Source organism: Protopterus annectens, chromosome 15.part0, assembly GCF_019279795.1.
Source record: "Protopterus annectens isolate FY-2018-M chromosome 15.part0, PAN1.0, whole genome shotgun sequence".
NCBI classification, from domain to species: Eukaryota; Metazoa; Chordata; order Ceratodontiformes; family Protopteridae; genus Protopterus; species Protopterus annectens.
In genome coordinates this window covers 420764220-420784924 of record NC_056749.1, presented here as the reverse complement: position 1 = coordinate 420784924, position 20705 = coordinate 420764220, and the positions used below count along the sequence as shown (strand labels likewise).

At 36.4% G+C, this 20705-nt stretch overlaps 1 protein-coding gene across 1 annotated transcript in view; it reads left to right on the top strand.

The window, feature by feature from the left end:
* Nucleotides 1-20705, top strand: part of LOC122789725 (U3 small nucleolar RNA-associated protein 14 homolog A-like) — a gene marked incomplete at its 5' end in the record, with an annotated part of 741986 nt that overhangs the window by 101832 nt on the left and 619449 nt on the right. Inside the window, 1 exon segment of the mRNA XM_044057160.1 lies at nt 15964-16083. Within this exon segment, the coding sequence (XP_043913095.1) occupies nt 15964-16083 (120 nt within the window).

Here is a 20705-nt window from a genome sequence, read left to right as displayed (position 1 = left end):
TTACCTTTATCAGAAACTTTATGCTGTAAATTTATTATCAAGTAATCAATCAGTTTTGGAATAGATTCTTTAACTGTTATAGACATTAGATCTATTCTATCAATGAGATGTTGTCTAAAGATCTGAACCTCTAACCAGCAAGTTTCTCTTAGATCAAATTCTTGTTTTAAGAAATCTAGATTTTTAACTTTATTATCAGATATCAGCTGATACCAGTACTTTAGATTATTATCTATAGCTAAATGAGCTCCTTCAGAAGTAGATGACATAAGCATACCCTGAGTATAAATTATAGGGAATACAATAAAATTCCATTCCCTATACTTAGGGTGCATGAATATAAAGTTACGATAACTAATAATAATATTTAATGGGTAACAGACCATATGTTTAGGTATAATAGGTGAAGTACAAAATTCCTTTAGCAACCACAACATGGAGTTATTTATAATCATATTTTTATGTGTTAAGGAGATTTTCATGAAGTGCATACTAATTAGCTCCCAATAATCTTTCCATTTTGCGACATATGACCGATCTATTAATAAAGTAATCTCTTTTATAATAGAAGAGATAATATATAAATTAAAGTCTGGAAAAGAAATACCCCCTTGAGACCAGCTATTAGTATGTTTCTTTAATGTAATCCTAGGTCTATTAGGTGCCCATAAGAAATTTAACATTAGTGTATTCAGTTTCTTGATAGTTATTTTTGTAGGTGAAAGTATTATTGATTGTATTAAGTATAAAATCTTGGGGAATATTATCATTTTAATAATTGTAAGTCTCTCCTCCATAGTAAAAACATATTATTCCAGGTATTAAAAAGATTTTGTATATTAAGAAAACAGGTATTATAGTTATTATATATAATAGATTTAATATCTTTAGATAGTATTATACCTAAATAAGTTATCTGACCTGAGTTGGGTACATATTTAGTAAAATCACTAATGAGAGTATTTTTTCGTGTATATATAGGTAGTATTTTAGTTTTTCTTCATTGAATATTAAACCAGAAATACTTTTAAAATTCATCATTTTATCAAATAAAGACTGCATAGAAGAATTAGATCCTGCTGATGTAATTAGAACATCATCTGCAAAAGTTGAATTTTTGATGTTGTATTTTCTTCTATTTCAAAACCCTCTATGTCAGTACTGTTTCTAATCAAATTAGCCCAAGGCTCCATTACTAAAGTGAATAATAGTGGAGAAAGTGGACATCCTTGCTTTGTACCTTTAAGAATGGGTATTTTTGTGAAACATATGTTCCTACCTTAATATAAGCCAGCGTTCCTTTGTATAAATGCTCAATTAAATTTACAAATGCATCAGAGAAATTTGTGCATTTCAGTAAGGTAAACAGATAGTCCCAACTTACTGAATCAAATGCTGAACCTATATCAAGACTAATAAGTGTTAAATCTTTCTTTTTCCTATTTGCAAAATCAATTAATGTTAAAGTTCTTCTTATATTATCAAAAGTATTTCTATTTACAATGAAGCCCGTCTGATCTATGTCTATAATGCCGGGCATAATTGTCTTCAATCTATCAGCAAAAATACTCATAAACATTTTATAATCAACATTAAGTAATGAGATGGGTCGATATGAAGAACATCTAGTTGGATCTTTATTAGGTTTTAAAATTGGTGAAATAAATGTATATTGCCAAGATGGGGGGGGTTATTAACTCAGTTTGGGCCAGAATAAAAACCTTATGTATTAATGAATATGTAGTTTTAGAAAGGATTTTATACATCTCTGGTATAATACCAGCATTACCCGGTGCTTTGTTTGATTTAAGCTTATTTATTTGTGTAATAACTTCTGTATATGAAATACTCTTGTCCAATAGTTTAATCTGTTGTTTATTAAGCTTTTTATTCATGTTTGTGGTTATAAACTCCTTTATTTTATCTTTAGGTTCCATGTTAATGTTGTTATGGTTAATCTTGTGAAAGTGATTTCTAAATTCATCCAGTATTTCTGGTATACTAGAAACATTCTTCTTTTTCCTTAGAGAAAAGATTTCTTTGATATGGTTTTGTTTATTCAATCTTTTTGTTTTATTTTTAAGTCTATGTAAGTATTTGGGGCTTATTGAATAAGACAAAAACTTGTATTTCTCTAAAGTTATTTTAACTTTGAGTCAAAATGTCTTTGTATTTCTCATTTAGTTTGTTTATTTCTTCAATAACTTTCTTGTCCATAATATTTTCTTTATTATTATGTTTATAAGAGTCTAGTTTACTTTGAATATCTAACAATTCCTTATCCCAAGATTTCCTTTTGTTATTATACCATCTGATACTTTGTCCATATAGATATGATTTTAAGGCATCCCAAACATAGACAATGGAGACTTCAGGAGTATTATTTATGTCTAGAAAATGTTGTACTTCTGAAAGTATATATTCTTTATAGTCTTTTAGCTGAGTTAAGTATGCTGGTATCCTTTTGATCTGAACATTATGAGTATTTTTATCATGAATTCAAAAACAATTGAGTTATGATCAGATATAGGACATGAAATGATTTTGGAATTAATTAAATCTTGTTACCATCTGGTTAGAAATAAAGACCCTATCTATTTTTGAATAAGTTTTGTATCTGTTAGAAAAAAAGGTGTATGGTAATGATTTTGACTCTATCTGATTATTAATATCATTCAAATGATAAGAATTAGCAAAATCATTTAAATGTTTTGCATTAGATGTAATTCTTCTTTTCTTTATAGTGGTAGTATCACTTTCATGTAGTATACAATTAAAATCACCAGCTAAAATAATATCCCCTACAGAGAATGATATGATCTTATCAATATGATGTTTCACTGTATTAATACCAATTCCAGGTATCCAATATACATTAATTAAAGTGTAAGTCTTCCCATTAATTTGTATTGTAACCATACAAAACATTCCTTTGTCATCCTGATAAGACTTAATGGTTTTAGGAATGGGCATACTTTTATTCCATAAAATAGCCACTCCTCTTTTTTCTGAGTGTGCTCTGAACTAACCAATACTGTATACTTATTAGTGGCTAGTTTATCAATATCTTTTTCAAGAGATGGGTTTCTTGCAGGAAGACTAGATTGGCCTTGTGTAGATTAATGTATCTTATTAGGCTTGCCCTTTTACACGGATTATTCAATCCATTAATGTTTAAAGAAATTTCTTTTAAAGATGTCATTTGGCATTTTTAAAACTCAAGAATCTTATGATCGAAATAACAAGATAAATAATGTTACATCTCCTCTTTTAGGTGTACCTTTAAATATAGCTGTATTTATTAAATCTCTTATGGGATTTTGTATAGGATTCAATTTTGTTTGTAGTGACAATGAGTGTACAAAATATATTGTGGATGTCAAAACTATATACATATAACAATGAACAAGTGAAAATAATGTAAGGATTAAACCTTGCATCCCGCCTGGAGTTGAAAACTCCAACTTAGAGCAGTATTTACTACTCAAGTTAACCCCTACCCTAAGTAGCAGTACCTCAGCTACCACCTTATCAATTTAATACTAGTTATATTTAACTGAGGTTAACAGTTTTCAATTCAATTATCTATCAAGACAAAACTACACATTTGGTAAAACAGCATCATATAAACTAAAATAAACTTTTTTTTTTTTTTTTTTTTTAAAAACTGTTCATACTATTTTATAGATCTATGTAATATATAACACTTGTATTCTAATAGCATTCAAATAATCTTAATGTTAGAAATCAAGAGGAGAGAAAATGATGTTCTAACATTCATTTAAATCAAAAACTTTGGCTAATATGATTCAGACATTACATGCATTAAGATGCATCTATTTTCTGTCATGTGAATTCTATCAACAGCTTCCTAAAAAATCTTGAATTGTTTGTATATGAGCATTTACTTAAACTCATTATTGTCAATAGAGTAAAATATTGTATTCATAAAAATTATTATAAATCATATTGCATAGTTATGCATATTCTCAGAAACACCTGCGTTATTACCTAAAAAAAAAAAGCCATCACACACATAAACACAGACACACACACATACATATACACACACACACACACACACACACACACACACACACACACACACACACACACACACACACATACATATACACATATATACATACACACACACACATATATATATATATATATATATATATATATATATATATATATATATATCTGATCTCACTGAGTTGTGTGTTAGTAGAGCACTATCCTACTTGCTGTCCCTAGAATAAATCTGTCTGCTTTATACAAAATAATGCACAGCAAACACATATTAGTAACCAGATTTTACAATCATGCTAACCTACTGCTTTAAAATATATCACATGACATTTCTTCCAGAATAGAGTTATAAGATTATTTATGCTTGCCAATCAGATGAATTAAATGAGTTATAGTAAAGTATATGTTTGGGACACAAGTTTTTAACACAGATTATTATGCTACTGTTAAGTAGATTTTCAAAAAACATTTAAATAAATGTTTCATTTTCTATGCCTTCTAAAATAAGATATTTACTTGCTACAAGAAACTACATCATCCAAACTCATCATAACTGACATATTTTATGAATAGAGTATTTTCCTGAATCTGTGGTGTGTCAGTGTGATAACCTTGTCAATGTTTATACTAACTGCTTTCAGTTTCTCTGTGAAAATTCTGTGAGTGAAGCTTCTGAGGAAACTCATGGACACTATGCATGAGACAGCCCACATCCCAGATTGTCTCCCTTAATATTTTGGCGGGAAACTTATTAAAACTTGTGGCAAACATTCATTTTGTCAATAGAGTAAAATATTGTATTCATAGAAATTATTATAAATCATATTGGATAGTTATGCAGATTCTCAGAAAAAAAGCCATCACACTCACACACACACACACATATATATATATATATATATATATATATATATATATATATATATATCTGATCTCACTGAGTTGTGTGTTAGTAGAGCACTATCCTACTTGCTGTCCCTAGAATAAATCTGTCTGCTTTATACAAAATAATGCACAGCAAACACATATTGGTAACCAGATTTTACAATCATGCTAACCTACTGCTTTAAAATATATCACATGACATTTCTTCCAGAATAGAGTTATAAGATTATTTATGTTTGTCAATCAGATGAATTAAATGAGTTATAGTAAAGTATATGTTTGGAACACAAATTTTTAACACAGATTATTATGCTGCTGTTAAGTAGATTTTCAAAAACATTTAAATAAATGTTTCATTTTTTATGCCTTCTAAAATAAGACATTTACTTACTACAAGAAACTACATCATTTAAACTCATTATAACTGACCTATTTTATGAACAGAGTATTTTTCCTGAATCTGTGGTGTGTCAGTGTGATAAACCTTGTCAATGTTTATACTAACTGCTTTCAGTTTCTCTGTGAGAGTTCTGTGATTTGAAGATTCTGAGGTAACTCAAGGACATTGTGCATAAGTCAGCCCACATCCCAGATTGTGTCTCAACATTTTGGCGGGAAACTTATTAAAAACTAGTGACAAACATTCATTTAGCAGTGTAAATGCATCTAAACATGACAGAACCTCCACAATGTATTCCACAGATCATCACAGCCTCTATGCAAGTGAAATTAAACTCAAAATTACCAACAAGCAATAAAACTCAGCATTCTTCTCCCAACTCAATTTTCATACAAATCCTATTATTCACTGTGCCCACACAGTCTAAAGCATTTCTATATATTAATAAAGAAAAGAAAAGAGAGTAGAAAATAAAAGGGAGTGAGGCAGAAATAAAAAAAATGTAAGAGAAAGCTGTAAGAAGTATATACAATGGAATGTTACTGTTTATATTAATAGAGTTAAAAATAAAACATTATTTACTCTTATTTAGTTCTGATTATTATTAGTTAAAGCATGACAGATTATTTACAAACAAGCATAAGCAGTATAATCAAGAAAGTATAATTAGAAATAGCATTTGAAGAACTTATAAACTTTTACAAGAAATAAATATGTTATTATTCTATTAATGATATTTTCATTACTGTTCTCTCCCTGCCCTCCCCCACCCTTTACCCACTACATAATCTAAATAGAATGTCATTGTTTAAACAAAGAAAATAATAAAAGAAGGAAAAAAAAGGTAAAGATAAAAAATGTATCAAATTACTAACCTTACTTTTTTCAGAAAGAAAAACAAATAAAGTCACAGCCTGCCATTAAATCCTCAGGCATTTTGACTGGTTATGAAACAAAACATTTCTTTGCACATAGAGAATAACTTTGATTAAATCTTTTCCAAAATATTTGTGGCTTTCTGGAAATGCAGGAACTATATTCAAAAAGATTAATAATGAACTAAAATGATGAGAGAGAAAAAAACATATAACAAATAATTTGTTTTTTAGTCTCTTCTTCTTCTCTGAAGTCTTCCAGGAAGCTTCAGTTGCCAATCTCTTTAATGAAGAACTAGCCCATTCCATTTCTTCTATTTTATCCAAAATCCTTTTTTCCTTTGACAAACAGTAAAGCAGAGTCTAAATCATCGAAGACCTTAGGACCATCAGAAAGGAAGATTTTAAGCTTGGCAGGAAACAGAAGGTATGTTTTAAACTGTGCTTTTTTAAGCTCCCTTATTAGTGGCAGAAAAACTTTTCTTTTAGCAATTACCATGGAAGAATAGTCATTGTCAAAATGCACAGTTGTCTCATTAAACTTAACATGAGCTTTAGCCCAAGCAGATTTAAGAACCATCTCTTTATCAAAAGATGATAGAAATCTAACTATAACTGATCTAGGATAGTTTTTGTTAGAGTTAGTATTAGCTATAGATCTATGTGCTCTTTCGATACCAAAAGAGAATGCTTCTGGTAAATCTAAAGTTTTAGGGAGCCATGTTGTTAAAAAGAAGTAATATTGTTACCTTCAATATTTTCTGGCAGTCCAAAAATCCTAATGTTATTGCGCCTAGATCTATTTTCCAGGTCATCCAGCTTTGTTTGTAAATGTGTATTTTGTTTCAGCAGAAACTCAATGTTGATTTCCTGTTCTTGTATTTTATTTTCCATGTCATTCACAGCTTCTTCTATGCCTGTCATCTGGATCTTCTGTTGTTGCAGGTCCATATGTAACAAGTCTATTTGTTTTGTAGTTTTTTCTATGAAAGTGTCTATTTTAGTATCCACTTTATCCATCTTAGCAGTAAGTTGCTGGACTATAATTATCAGAGACTGAAGTTCTTTCTTGATGCTGGAGTCTTGAGAATTTGTCTTACTGGAACTCATTTCAGACTGATAAACTGACAGGAAAATTTCCAAAGTAATTTCTGACAGGAATATTATTAAGATTTCCTTTCTTTTTTAGATATAGTTCAAGAACTATATAAAACAAACATATTTAGAAAGAAAATTACTTCAAGAATTAATTTTTTAAGTAATTAATTCCTGTCAATGTAATGAAATTAGTGGAGCTGAAGAAATCTGCTGCTATCCTGTGTTCATCCTTGGCCACGCCCCATAACCAATATTTCTGATAGCCTGGGGAAAAAGAAGAAAGATTAATGCAAACATGTGTAATGGAGTAGGGAAAATGATGAAGTTGGCAATGTTATTGAGACAGTCAGAACAGTATCAGCTAAGGCTGCTTGCAAAGAAATGCAAAGCCCTGTAAGCAGGAAGTAAAGAAATGCACTGTGTTAAGGAATACACATATTTCTGGTAGTTAAGCACAGTAGTTTGGGTAATCCAAGGTCCACTCATGCATTGACTTGGAAATACCCAAATAGTGAGCAAGCATTATTGAGGGAGTGGGGTTGAATTGTGCTTGTCAGTACATAAAGTGGGAGAAGCAAAAGTAGAAAATGATTGTTGCTGCACTTTAATTTGGTATTCTAGCTATATTAAGTGGCCTTTCCTAGATTCACAGCCACTGACTGATTTAGCTGGAATTTTGCCTAGCATTTTTGCAGTACATTAATGATCAGGTTCAAAAGAATAGTGCCAAAACCTTTTTCTAACTTGTTTGCTAGCAAAGGCAACATGCTAGTTTTGTTTCCACTCATCTGCTTCAGTACCCAGAGACTTGACTTTGCTTTCCATTGGGAGGGTGTAGTTCATGTACTGACATCTAAATGCCATTAGTGCCAAGCATACGTCTCAACCTCTTTTTGCAAGAAATCTGGACAACGCCTAAAATAATGGGGGAACAAAGGCTCCAAAATAGGAACATATTTTAATTACTGCTCTTGTAAACTTAGAAATTTGCTAGAATAACAGATTTTGTTTCGGCATGCATTCTCTGAAAGATACGAGGTCTGAAACTCAAATGTGTGTCATTTAGTGACGTCAGTCCTTGGTGATTTGCCAGAAAACCACAATTTCTATGAGAAACATACCAAAAATATGAGGCAAAAATTTGGACAGTTGAGAGATGTGGTGCAAAGCAATGATTATCTGGAAATGCTGTGTTGCAGACATCAAAGTGATCTGCCATCATGTTGTGAGCATCAGATCTGTCCTCCATCATTGCTGACACCAAAGCAGTATGTAAAAGAATGATCTTATTTGGTCTAGACTGTCCACTTCAACTTCAGATCTGGTAGCTGTAGGCAGGAGTCATCTCAGCACCTGCCAAGCTTTCTGAAACTCATACTCCTGCCCCACTTGTGTAGTGCACTATGCTTTCGTTACTTCTGTAGATCTTGTTTGCTGAGGGTCAGGTAGAGCAGCACCAGGGTGCTCCCAAGTTTCTGTTTTGAAAAGAACAGTCTTCTGCAGATAAGTACTGCAGGTTCTTTTTCTTTTTGCTAGAAGAGTTTAGAGCTAAGGTAGGTGTTCTTGCAATTTAGCAGCTAATATTTTTCTTTGCTATTGTAGTTCTTTCCTCCTTGCTGTGGTCTAAGTGAGAAGTCAAGGTAGGCTTAGTGCTGTCTAGCATGTTAGCTATCTGTTTTAAGTTATCTTTTTTTGTTATGGGAACAAAAGAAAAGCCCTCGGATTTCAAAAAATGCAGCCACAAATTTGCTTCCCCAGGAAACAAACATTTTGAGTTATGTGCCCTGTGGTAGAGCACTTGGACAAGAGTAACTGGTATTTTTCACAACTTTGGCTCCCGTATGCTGCAAGAGAGGTGTAAAAGGCTTCTAAAATTATTTCTCACCAATGAAACCTGAACTAGGAAAAAGAAAAGGCAGAATGGAGAGACCAAGGCTGTTATGTTTGCAGCTAGGCAGTTTCTCTCCCATATCCAAGTCACTAAGAAAGGAAAGTTCTACCTCTGAGAATAGCTATGGACAGGACCTTAGCTCTAAGCAGGCTTCCATCTCAAGGGTATCACAGTTGTCAATCTCAGCCCTATAAGGATCTGCCCTGGGTACAGACCTAATAGTTTTCTCTCTGAAAGGGAGCTCTCAGGGTAACTGCAATCAAGACTCCCCCCTCCATGTTGATGCTTTCAGTCAGGTTATTCAGTAATCCCCATCTCTCCATCTAGATCGAGTAAGATAATGAGGTCTTTAGTAAAGTCTCAAATTGGGATGAGCATTCTCCTTTTGCTTCTGTGGTGGTTAGAGAAGGATCCTTGCCTACTTTTTCTGCTTCTCCTCCTCTGGGCCCTGTACCAATTCCAGGTGCTTCAGAACAAATGGTATTCTCATAAACTTTGTCATTGATGTTTATGGGAACTCTTCATTCAGAGATAGTGCCCTGTACCAATAGCTCTGTGTTGAGACTTTCTTTTGCCAACCGCATTGGTGCCAACCACTTAGGTATCTGAACCCTTGACACTGAAGCCTTCCTGAGTGCTGGCAGCATCTTAACAAAGATTTGGTCTTTAAGTCACTCTGACCTCCTGGGCTTAAAAATGTTGACTTGGAGACTGATGCTTTCAGTACCAAATGGTTGTGCTGGCAGCTGAATAACAGGCAATGGTAAAGCTGCAACCCCATTGTGCTGACAGAATGCCAGGAGTATGCATTTACATTAGCTGCAACTCAGGGTGCCCCTTAGTCTGATGTCTGGTTCTTTTATTGTCAACCCAGATGGATAGGAAGAAGCCATCATCAATTCAGGATATCCAGAGATGAGTCTTCACCTTCACACATGTATTAGTCTTTCTTGAGTCCCGAGAAAAGGAAATGTACAATGAGAACTTTAGATTCCCAGATGGTGTCCTTCCCACACACTTGTCACCGGTCTGGATGAAGGGGGGAGTGTGTGCTTCCCCCATCCCTCACTGATAACTCCAGCTTTCAAGAAAATATTGGAGATAATGTAGCATAGGGGGGCTATGGCCAGTCAACCATGCCTGTCCTGAAGAAGAGCTCTTGCATGAGAATAGCATGTTTATATTTTAGGAGCATGTTGTATTATTCATCATTAAATTAGTGTCTCACATTAAACATTTTTAGCAGCAGCTGGCAGTGTATGCACTGTGGACATACTGAAAAAGTTACTTCATAGTGATCTTGGAAAGTAAGAATCAGAGTAGCAAATGTATTTATGCTATCTTTGAGCATTATTCATAATACAGCTGATGGAGCAGCATGTACAGCTGGTTGTGACATAGTGTTGCACATTCATGCCTGACTAGAGCTGCGTAATTTTGTAGATATAAAGCTTCCTTTATTAATGTGCAATTTGATGTGTCTTCCTTGTTTGGACCCCAAGTGAAAGACAAGCTGCAGAAGAACAAAGCAGTAGCTTCTTTTAGCATTAAGTTCTCCACTTTACAAAGAACATTGTCCAGAAATCAAAAGAGCATTTGGAATTTGGGTTTCAAAAAAAGGTCACCTGCAACCCAACAGTGATCAAACAGAAATTGTCACGGGCTTAAGGGTTTCTAGAACAAAAGCCATCCCAGACTCAGATGGTCTGCAGAACCAGTGATTCTGTAGCCTTTCTCCTGAGAGCAAGCTTCAGTATCCCTGAGGGTTTGTCTTATTGCCCCCTTCTGAAAGCTATCCGGGATTTGATCTCCTTTCACCTTTGCACATGGTAGACCATCCCACAGGACATATAGATAAGGGCTATCATATCTGGAGGCTACTAGACCCCTTTTCTTTCTCCCCCCAAAGCCAACTTCCTTTCCCCTTTTAATGTCCTACCTTGTCAGAAGGTGGCAGCCAAAGTAGGGGGTGCAAACCTCTTACAGAAAAAAGCCAATAAAGGACTTCCAGAGTAGAATTGACCGGAACTGATACAAGATTATTTTTGGTGCTAGAAAAAAATGAAAGACCTTGGGCCATTTTGGATTTAAGGGCATGAGTTATGCAATTGCTGAAACCAAATTCCAAATGGTCATGGTTCAGTTGAATTTTCCATGTCTGTAGAAAGGAAGCTAGATGTGCTATTTTGTGCAGTTGAACCTTCTATCTTGGCAGGAAAGAAAGTTGATGCACTCTTTAGACTTCCAGAAAACCTGCCTTCGTATCAAAATGGCTTTTCCAAAGTTCCTGCACCTCAGGAGAGTAGCCAGTAAGTTTGAGTTCACAGCCCTCCACTTGGTCTCACCACAGTCCCCATGGTGTCCAACAAATGCATGCCAGGAGTTGCTACTCACCTCAAAATCTGCAGGTGATCAAAGTGCTTCCCTTCATGGATAACTGGTTTCTAGCTGCTATCATAAAGGAATCATTGACTTAATAATGACATTTGCTGCAACTGTTCCTGTCTTTGAGGATATTAGTAAGCACTGCAACATCCCTTATGAAGCCATCGCAAATTTGCATGTATTTTGGTTGTCACCTGAACATGGAGAGCAGACTAGCAAGTCTCTTCTTCGACCGAATTCCCTCACTTCAGTCACCTTTTCAAACTCTTGCCTATTTCTGCAGCTAATGTTGCTTTGTACAAAACTTGACCGGTGCCACCTGAAAGTTCTTCAGTGGACATTGAGTGCAGAGTCGTCTTGTCAGACCCTGTGCTGCATCCCATTAGTATTTCTCAGGCATGCCATTCCATCATTCATCACCTTTGCTGGTAGTTGTGCACATGCAGTGTGTCTCAGAGGTGCTCTTGTGAATTTGTGGCTCAAGCAGAACTGAGGTTTTATACTGGAAAACTATTTGTTTTTAATTGCTGTCCCTTCTAGCAAAAGAGTCTCTGAACTATAGGCTGTGATTTCAAAGGGTCTGTATTACAACGTCGAACTCTCAGGAGTCCGAACATTGTAATATCGAACCCATATGTTCGAAATGTGAAAATAGCGAAGCCACAGAACACCAATTTTTTTTCCCAGGGAAAAAAAATCGGTGGGCTGTTTTCATGGCTTTGCTATTTCCTCCACTGTGGTGCAATCTCTGAGTTAGTATATTTAAGTAGGGGGGGCACAGCCCCCCACATTAGTGTAAGTTTAAAGAGTACGTGGTTTTTATTTTTTTGTACCGGAACAGCTATTTTTTCCCTGGGAAAAAAATCGCTGTTCTGTATTTTCGTACTTTTTGGATGTCGAAATTCCTGGTTTGATATTACATCAGTCGAACTCCTGTGAGTTCGACAATGTAATATAGACCCGACTTCAAATCTTCCTGTGTCTGTTTTCATAAAAAAGAGTATGCCTGTATACTAATGCAGACTTTATTCCAAAAGTAAGGACAGGTTTAAACATAACCAGCCTATTGGTTTTCCTTCCAATGTTTTTGGTAAAGGAGAATAGAGACTGTGTCTTGTCTTGTGTTCAAAGACTGCTTAGATTGTATCTAAATAAAAAAAAAAATAAAGATATCCAAGAGGATGGTTATTTCCTTTGCTTCTTGTAGAACTGATCAAAAAGTTTGTGTTTCTCTGTACAGGCAGCTATCGGACTGCATAATTTTGCTATGTAGAATACCATAAATCAATACCAAGCAAAACATGCTCCCCCCTTCCCCTCATAGAATCCCTCTGACAGCGGTGTCTGTGAGGTTATAAAATGCTTCACTGCACAGTTTTGCACAATACTGTAAGCTGGATGTGATCTATTAATCCAAGCTGTACTTCAGAGCCACTGTTCAACTTCATGTTCTGTTATGAACCCTCCCAAGCTTAGTAGATGGTGACACTGTCCTAAAGTTGAAATGGATGGACTGGATCTTGTAGGGTACAAAGGTTACCTGCGTAGCATAATGCTAGATCTTGAAGAGCTATGTTCGTCTACTTCTACATGCCCTCCCACCTTCACAAATCTTTTTTACATAGGTCCCCATAGAAAGATCTAACCGATTTATGCCCAAGGCCTACATAGTGAATTTATGGCCAGAGACATATGAGACACAAATTGGATCTGGAGTATTATGGTACCAAATAATGTCCACACAGCACAGTTCAGCAGAGAATAATCTTTATTTGTAAAGAAAGGCACGTATGTGAGAGACTAGGTAGTCAAGGTCATGTCTTCTCAAACAGCAGAATTGTACATTATTTATGCTTTTTCTGATTAAAGGCAACATTATTGTGTCAATCTTAGAACAACCACAGACCAGTTATAAATGTTCACTACAGCATTACTTTTGCTACAATCTCTTGACTCTGACTTTCCATATTAGGCATGAGTTCCAAATTCCATAAAATAACTTTCTACAAAGAACATACCATGCTGGCATTTCCTATATTTGGCAGAAAGTAAATCATCATATGCATACTGAAAAACACAAGTATTTTTCTTGAAATTAAAGCATATTAAAATGGAACACATATTAACATTTTTCTTTCTCTGTATGCCTCACCCTTCACATGGAAATTGGCAAAGCATGCTGCATTGGGATAATGAGGGGAAGAGCTTTAGTTTGGAAGAGTTTGGTAGGTGCTAAGATGCAGCCGTCTGCAGCTAGTAGTCTTAAAGTCGAATTGGCCATACCTAGATCATGAAGATCTGAAGTTATTGGTACTTAATTTTAACTTTCATTGTACATCTCTGGAACTGCCCTGTGCTGCCCATCATTACATAGCTGTAGTTTGGACTTTTGATCAGACAGTTCTTCAAAATGTCTACTCAGTTTACAAATACCTAATGAAAAACAACAGTGTATATCTGCACTCAGTTGAATAATTCTGCATGGAGGAATAATTTCAGTCCTTAATTATGTCACAGCTTTCCCTTTAGTCGAATGTACTTTAACCATCTCATCCGTGTAATTGAAAGACTCTAGTGGTGAGTCAGTGTTGAACACTCCTCCATCAACCTTGGGACAGTGTTGTGCATCTAACATTGCCTTTTCTTTTTAAATGCAGGAAGGTTTATTGTGTTAAATATGATCTTTTCCCCTCCTCCTCTGTGCTTCTCATCTGGACATTCATCCTTAAATAATTATATGTCACTGTGGTGTGCCTAATCTCACAGGGTTTTATATGCTACTTCAGAGCACTATCTGGGTGCCCAGTTCATCAATGTTACTTCGCAAAATGAATAACCATGTCCTCCTAGTAGTATTTCTCTCTCTGGAATGAAAAAAAACTTCCATCATTATCTTTCCAGATATCTGTGACAGTGAAAGTGCCTAATCCCTCCGGTATCAGATCTCATGTTTTGGGCAAGAATGTGTCTAATATTTAATGTCTACATTTGAAGTACAACTATCCTTGATAATTTTTCCTGAGAAATAAGAAAATGGTCTATCTACATGTCTTCTGGCCTTTGCCCCCCCCCCCCCTCTCCAAACTTCCAACACTACAAAATGGATACCTTTAATTTGAAAGACTTATTTTCATTGTTTGTAAATATGAGACACACACACAAAGAAGAGGTGGCCTGATGGTTAAAGTGTTTGCCTTACAAACACAAGGTGCAGGGTTTGATTCTCACAAGGGATAACTGGCTAGGCTTAAAATGGCTCGCAAGGGCAGTTAGCTTAGTACTAATCTATGAACCTATGAATCTATGTACTTCCAGTGATTGTCTTGTGTGTTTGAATTAGCATTTTAGCCTGGTGAAGGTTTCCATCCTTCGTAGCACATAACTTTCAGTAAAATTGTTTACCACTTACTAATTCTCTCACACAGTAGAAAGAGTATCAGCTTGAGTCCTGTGAGTTTTACTTTTATTCTTGATGCATTAGGGACAGTAGTAGTCGGAGACATGTGTGTGTCTCTGTGTGTCTCTGTGTGTCTCTGTGTGTCTCTGTGTGTCTCTGTGTGTCTCTGTGTGTCTCTGTGTGTCTCTGTGTGTCTCTGTGTGTCTCTGTGTGTCTCTGTGCGTCTCTGTGCGTCTCTGTGCGTCTCTGTGCGTCTCTGTGCGTCTCTGTGCGTCTCTGTGCGTGTCTGTGCGTGTGCGTCTCTGTCATTGAGTTTCTCCAGCAGTGTATGAGTAGTTTTGTTTTATTTTTATTATTTTAGTACTGGTGTTGCTGCAGTTATTAGTGCTATCTTTTAATATATATTATTGACAGAGTTGATGTTCAGTTTTATCTTGGATGTCCATCTGATTTCCAATAAATCTGGCATACTTCAAGCCTTGTCATACTTTGTATCATACAGTTTAAATAACCAGTACAGAGGCCATTATGTTTCAAAGTATTGACCTTAACATTCAGTTAATGTAGAAATTTCAAGTATAGCTGGGCTTTTCCCACCAATCATTAAAATGCATAGAAATGGAAGACTTAATAGTGTCTTTGAAGTAAATCAGTGCAAAGAGTGAAGCACCTTTTAGCAAAAGTGATGCGCAACAGCTGGGAAACAGAATTTAAAGGCCGTGGGCAGAATGGCACAAAGTTCGCATTAAGGAAATAAGGTTTGTGTAATATCTTGTTTGGTAATGCCCTAGAGTCAGAAGTTGAGCAGTGTAAGAAATCACCGAACAAACAAGTCATTTGTTGTATAGTAGGATGGAAGATGGTAATAGATCATACAACGTGCTTATCTGATATGTGGTTGAGCATGCTAGTGGGTCAGGTAGTCTAGTCTGTATTTTCTGTCAGACTATATATTTCTGTGGCTAATATTTTCTCCCTCTCTCTTTTTTTTTTTTAGGCACGGACCCCACTGGAAGAGGAGATATTTAATCTGCTCCATAAGAACAAGCAGCCAGTTACAGATCCCCTTCTGACACCAGCAGAGGAAGATTCACTGAAAGCGATGAGTCTAGAAGAGGTATGCTTCCTGGTTATGTCAGTAGTCACTCAGATGCATGTAGTAGATTTGTGGGCTATTATTTATGATAGCTTCACTATGGTGATTTGGAATTTGGAGTAATGTTGCTTGAAAATATTGCATATACTTGATGTTGACATGTTTCACTTCCCCTCAAAGTGTAGAACAGTATATACCAGCGCACCCTACTATTGAACAGAAACAGTATGTATAGAATCTGTGATGGGCCCTAATCTTTTCTACCAGAGCCTGGGGTAAAGTTGGAGCTGAATTCGTCACCAAGAAGAATTTGCTATATCTTCACGGTTCCATGAATGTTGTTGCATTTATCTTCACGGTTCCATGAATGTTGTTGCATTTAGCAGTAGTTTATCACATTGTTGTGTGCTGCCTCTGAGGATTCAGACATTTTATTTATTTATTCATTTATTTATTTATTTATTGACATTTGTTAACCGGGTTTGTCCAACTGGGCTTGTGGCCCATTTTCAGTGGAGACCCGAGGAGAAAAGCTCCAGTAATACATTTTAAAACAAGTACAATTTTAAACAATATTGATATAATGGCAGTTATAGCAAAACAATTCACATATGTTGTGTTACATGCATAAAGTTAAAGTTGTATTAAAAAGAAGCTAAGTAACAATTTTAATTGATATAGTTCAGTAGGTCAACAGTAAACATTTTTTTGTTTGTATAAAATTGTGCAAATGCATAGTAGACACATAGGAGAGAGAGGTGTAATGAAGTACTAAGTACGGTCCTTTTGAGGGTACATAAAGGGAAGGAAGACTAGGTAGGGTCATGGCAAGGGCAGTTTCTGGAATTGAGAAAATAAGCTTTTAGTTCATTTTTAAAGTGTGAGGTGTGGGAGATTGAACATAAGTCAAGGGGAAGTTTGTTCCAAGCATGGGCAAGGAAGTGTTTGTAGAGTAGTTTGCCTACTGACCTTTTTGGGTGGTAGATATCAAGTAATTGTTGGTTAGAAGTACGGAGGGCAGGATGGGATGTAGATGGAGACTAAGGAAGATAGAGATGGACAGAAGGAGGGTTTATAAAGAATAGAGTGTAGCATATGAAATTGATAAGATAGCAGAAACTGGGGAAGTTCAAGCCATTTAACAGAGTTTAAAGAAATGCAGTGGTGTGAGTTGTATTGGGGAGTTAGTAATGAATCTGGCTATTTTATGGTAAGTCTGTTGCAGTTTGTTTAGAGTGGAGGCCTGGATATTGGTAAGAACTGGGGTGGAGTACAAGAGGGAGGGGAAGAGGAGTGCCTGGCCCAGGGTAGGTCTAGATTCAGGGGTTAGAAATTTTTTGTTCCGATATAGCAGACCTAGTTTCTGTTTTTTTTTTTTTTTTTTTTAATACATTGGAGTATGTGTAGGTTGAACTTGAGTTAGTCATTGATAATGACCCGTAGGAGTTTTGTGTTGTTGTCAGGTTGGATGTTTGTATTGTTAAAAGATGTAATAAAAAAGGTTTTGTGATGACAGAGAATGGGGAAGGAAAAGTAGGAGTTTGGTCTTTTTGGGATTTAGGATCAATAGGTTGTGAGAGAGCCATTGATCAGTGGATAGTAGGGCCTGTTGGGTCAGGGAGTGTAGTTCAGGAATGTTATTTGAGATGGATGTAAGTGTGGAGTCGCCGACATACTGAATAAGGGAGGATTCTTTGCATGAGGTGTAAAGATCATTGGTGAAGATGTTCAACAAAGGGGGTCCCAAGATGGAGCCTTGGGGAACACCAGTGGAGATGGGAAGGAAAGGTGAGGAGGATGAGAGCCATTTGACAGATTATTCCCTGCCAGATAGGTAACTATTAAACCAGGCAAGTGTGGAGGGGGATAAGTGGAGATTTGCGAGTTTGGATAGTAGTAGAGGATGAGAGACAGTATTGAAGGCTTTGGAAAGATCTAGGAATAGACAGGAAATTAGTTTATTGTTGTCTAGGGCCTCTGCAATGATATGAGTGAAGGAGAGGAGGGCAGTGGTGGTGCTGTGTTGAGGACGAAATCCATGTTGGGTAGGGGTAAGTAAGTGGTGTGTGAGGAGGTGATTGAGAAGCTGTGAGTGAATACATTTTTCTAATATCTTGGAGAGAGGGGACAGAATGGCAATGGGTCGGTTTGAGGGGGTCAGTGGTGTTTCCACCTTTATGAAGAGGGATAGTGAAAAAAGATTTCCAAAGGGTGGGGACAGTTGATTCCAGAATAGATCGATTAATTAGTATAGATACAGGATAGGCAATTGAGTCTGCAGCAAGTTTGAGGAATGTAGGAGATAGATTGTCAGTGGAAGGAGAGCAAGTTTTTAGCTTGAGTAGTAGAGATTTGATGCAAGTAATGGGAACTGGCTCAAAAGAAACCAAAGTTGTGTTAGTCGGACTTGGAGAGGTGGGTGTCGAAGCAGAGTTTGGCTTAGAGGTTACCAGATTTTGGATGGAAGAGATGGTGTTTATTCAACAGGGTAGCTGTTTCCTGAGAGGAAGAGTTAGGGTATGGTGAGGGATTAGAGGGCTTTCCAGGATAGAAGATGTTGTTGAGAGTTGACCAAAATTTTTGAGGATTGGATTTGTTGTTAAGCTGAGCAGAACTTTTTGTCATTAGTTGTATGTTTTTTTGCAAGGTTCCTCAGTTGCCTGAATTTTTGAAGAAAATGTGGTTGTTTAGTTTTAGTCCAGGTTTTCCAAGCATGATCTCTGTTTCATAAGGGACCTAGTCTCTTTGGAGAGCCAGGGAGCATGGTTTGGTTTTACTCTGATCTTCCTAGAGGGAGCTAAGGAGTTCAGAGTATTCATGAAGATGCTATTGAAAGTGCTTACAGCATAGTTTAGGGGGGTGTTTTAGGATGGACCAATTTATGCTGTGGAGAATGGAGTTAAATTGGGATGAATTGAAACAGTCTTTGATAAGGTGGGGTTTAGGAATATATGAGTAGTGTCTTAAGATGGTGGTAGGGAGATTATCACTGAGGGAGTCAGGTAAGGTGTTGGGATTGTGGTATTGGTGGGGGAAATTGGTAAGGATCCAGTCTGATGGAGCTGGAAGTGGAATTTTTATTGAAGCGATTGGGAGATGTTATAAGTTGGTGGAAGCCATGTAGGTGGATACTGAGTTGGGGGGAGTTGGTTGTGAGTTTGGACCAATCAATGTTGACATCACCAAGGATAAGTGTCTCGTATGGTATGTTGTGGGAGAACCAGGATAGGATGTTTTCAAGAATGGGCAGATTGTTACCAGGAGGAAGGTAGATAGAGGCAATTGCAAGTTTTTTGTGGGGATTCAGATGGCAGTTAACGATGATGATTTTAGCTGGGAGGAAGTCAGGAATTGGGGAAGGATATGGTGAGATGTTAAGAATGTTTGAGTAGAGGATGGCCATGCCACCACCTTTTTTTTTATAGGTCTATCAGATCGGAAGATATTATAACCCAGTGGGAGTATTTCACTATTTGAGATTTGTGACTTGAGCCAGGTTTCAGATAGGGAGAGGATGTGAGGGGTATTGAGAGCTATCCATGAGTGCAGCTCAGTGACTTTATTTGCTAGACTCTGAATATTCAGTGAGTAAATAGTTAAGTATTTGGATGGAGAAGATTGTTGTGACTGAGGTTGGTGACTGTTGGTCATCTAGCTGAAGAAAGCCTTGTGGTTGTTTTTGGCCGGGAAGCTATTTTGACCTCAACATTTGCTGTATTAGACTTGATTAGTCCCCTTAGCTTACTCATTTTGAGGGAGTTTTTATCATTTGTGGTGTTACACTTCCACATTTTAGCTATGACCTTTTTTATTTTGTTGTGCAGCCAGTTTTCTTTTTGGGCTTACTTCTGGTAGGAGCAGTCATATTTATGCATTTATTGCCATGGCTGCACAGAGGTTCTTTGAGTAACTTCACATAGACTGCTGTGTTATCAGAGTTTGGAGGGCTTGACATTTTGGCAGGTTATTACTCAGTAAATGGAAGTTTGCCTTGTAGTAGTCTCTAAATGTGAATAGGTTTACTAGTGGTACGGAATTAGTTTTTATTTTAATGAAGACTGCTTTGGTGTCTGACCTGACCATAAAGGACACAGTGCACTGAATTGGGGGGGGGGGTTGCAGTGTTTTCCAATGTCTGTACCTCTGTTAGCTGTATGCAGTATTTGAACCAGGGTGTTTGTGTTTGTAAAGCCTAAAAAATGTATGTGCCTGCAAATTTGAGGTTTTGTAAGATTCTCATTTTATAGAGGGGATAATTAAAGTCCTCTGTGAGTATGGTATTTGGTTGAATGGCAGGTGTCTCCAGTAGATGTATGCATGAGCTATGAGTTTCATGGGACATAGAGGGTGACCTGCAGCTTGCTATAGCATGATATGGGAATTTGTCCATGATAATCCAGATGTGAAGGAACGCCAGCACTTCATCCTGTTTAACTATCCTTGAGGTATGCTTCTTATTTATGCAGCTTGAGAAACCTCAGCCTTTAGTACCTGCCTGTGCAGTTGATGGTTTAAATTTGTGGAAGGCACTGAAGCATTGCACTTCAGGGTATTCTCTCTAGCTCTAAACCATGTCTCTATCACTGCACAGATGTCTGCATCCCCCAGGGAGACGAAAGCTTGGATTAAGTGGAGCTTCTTGT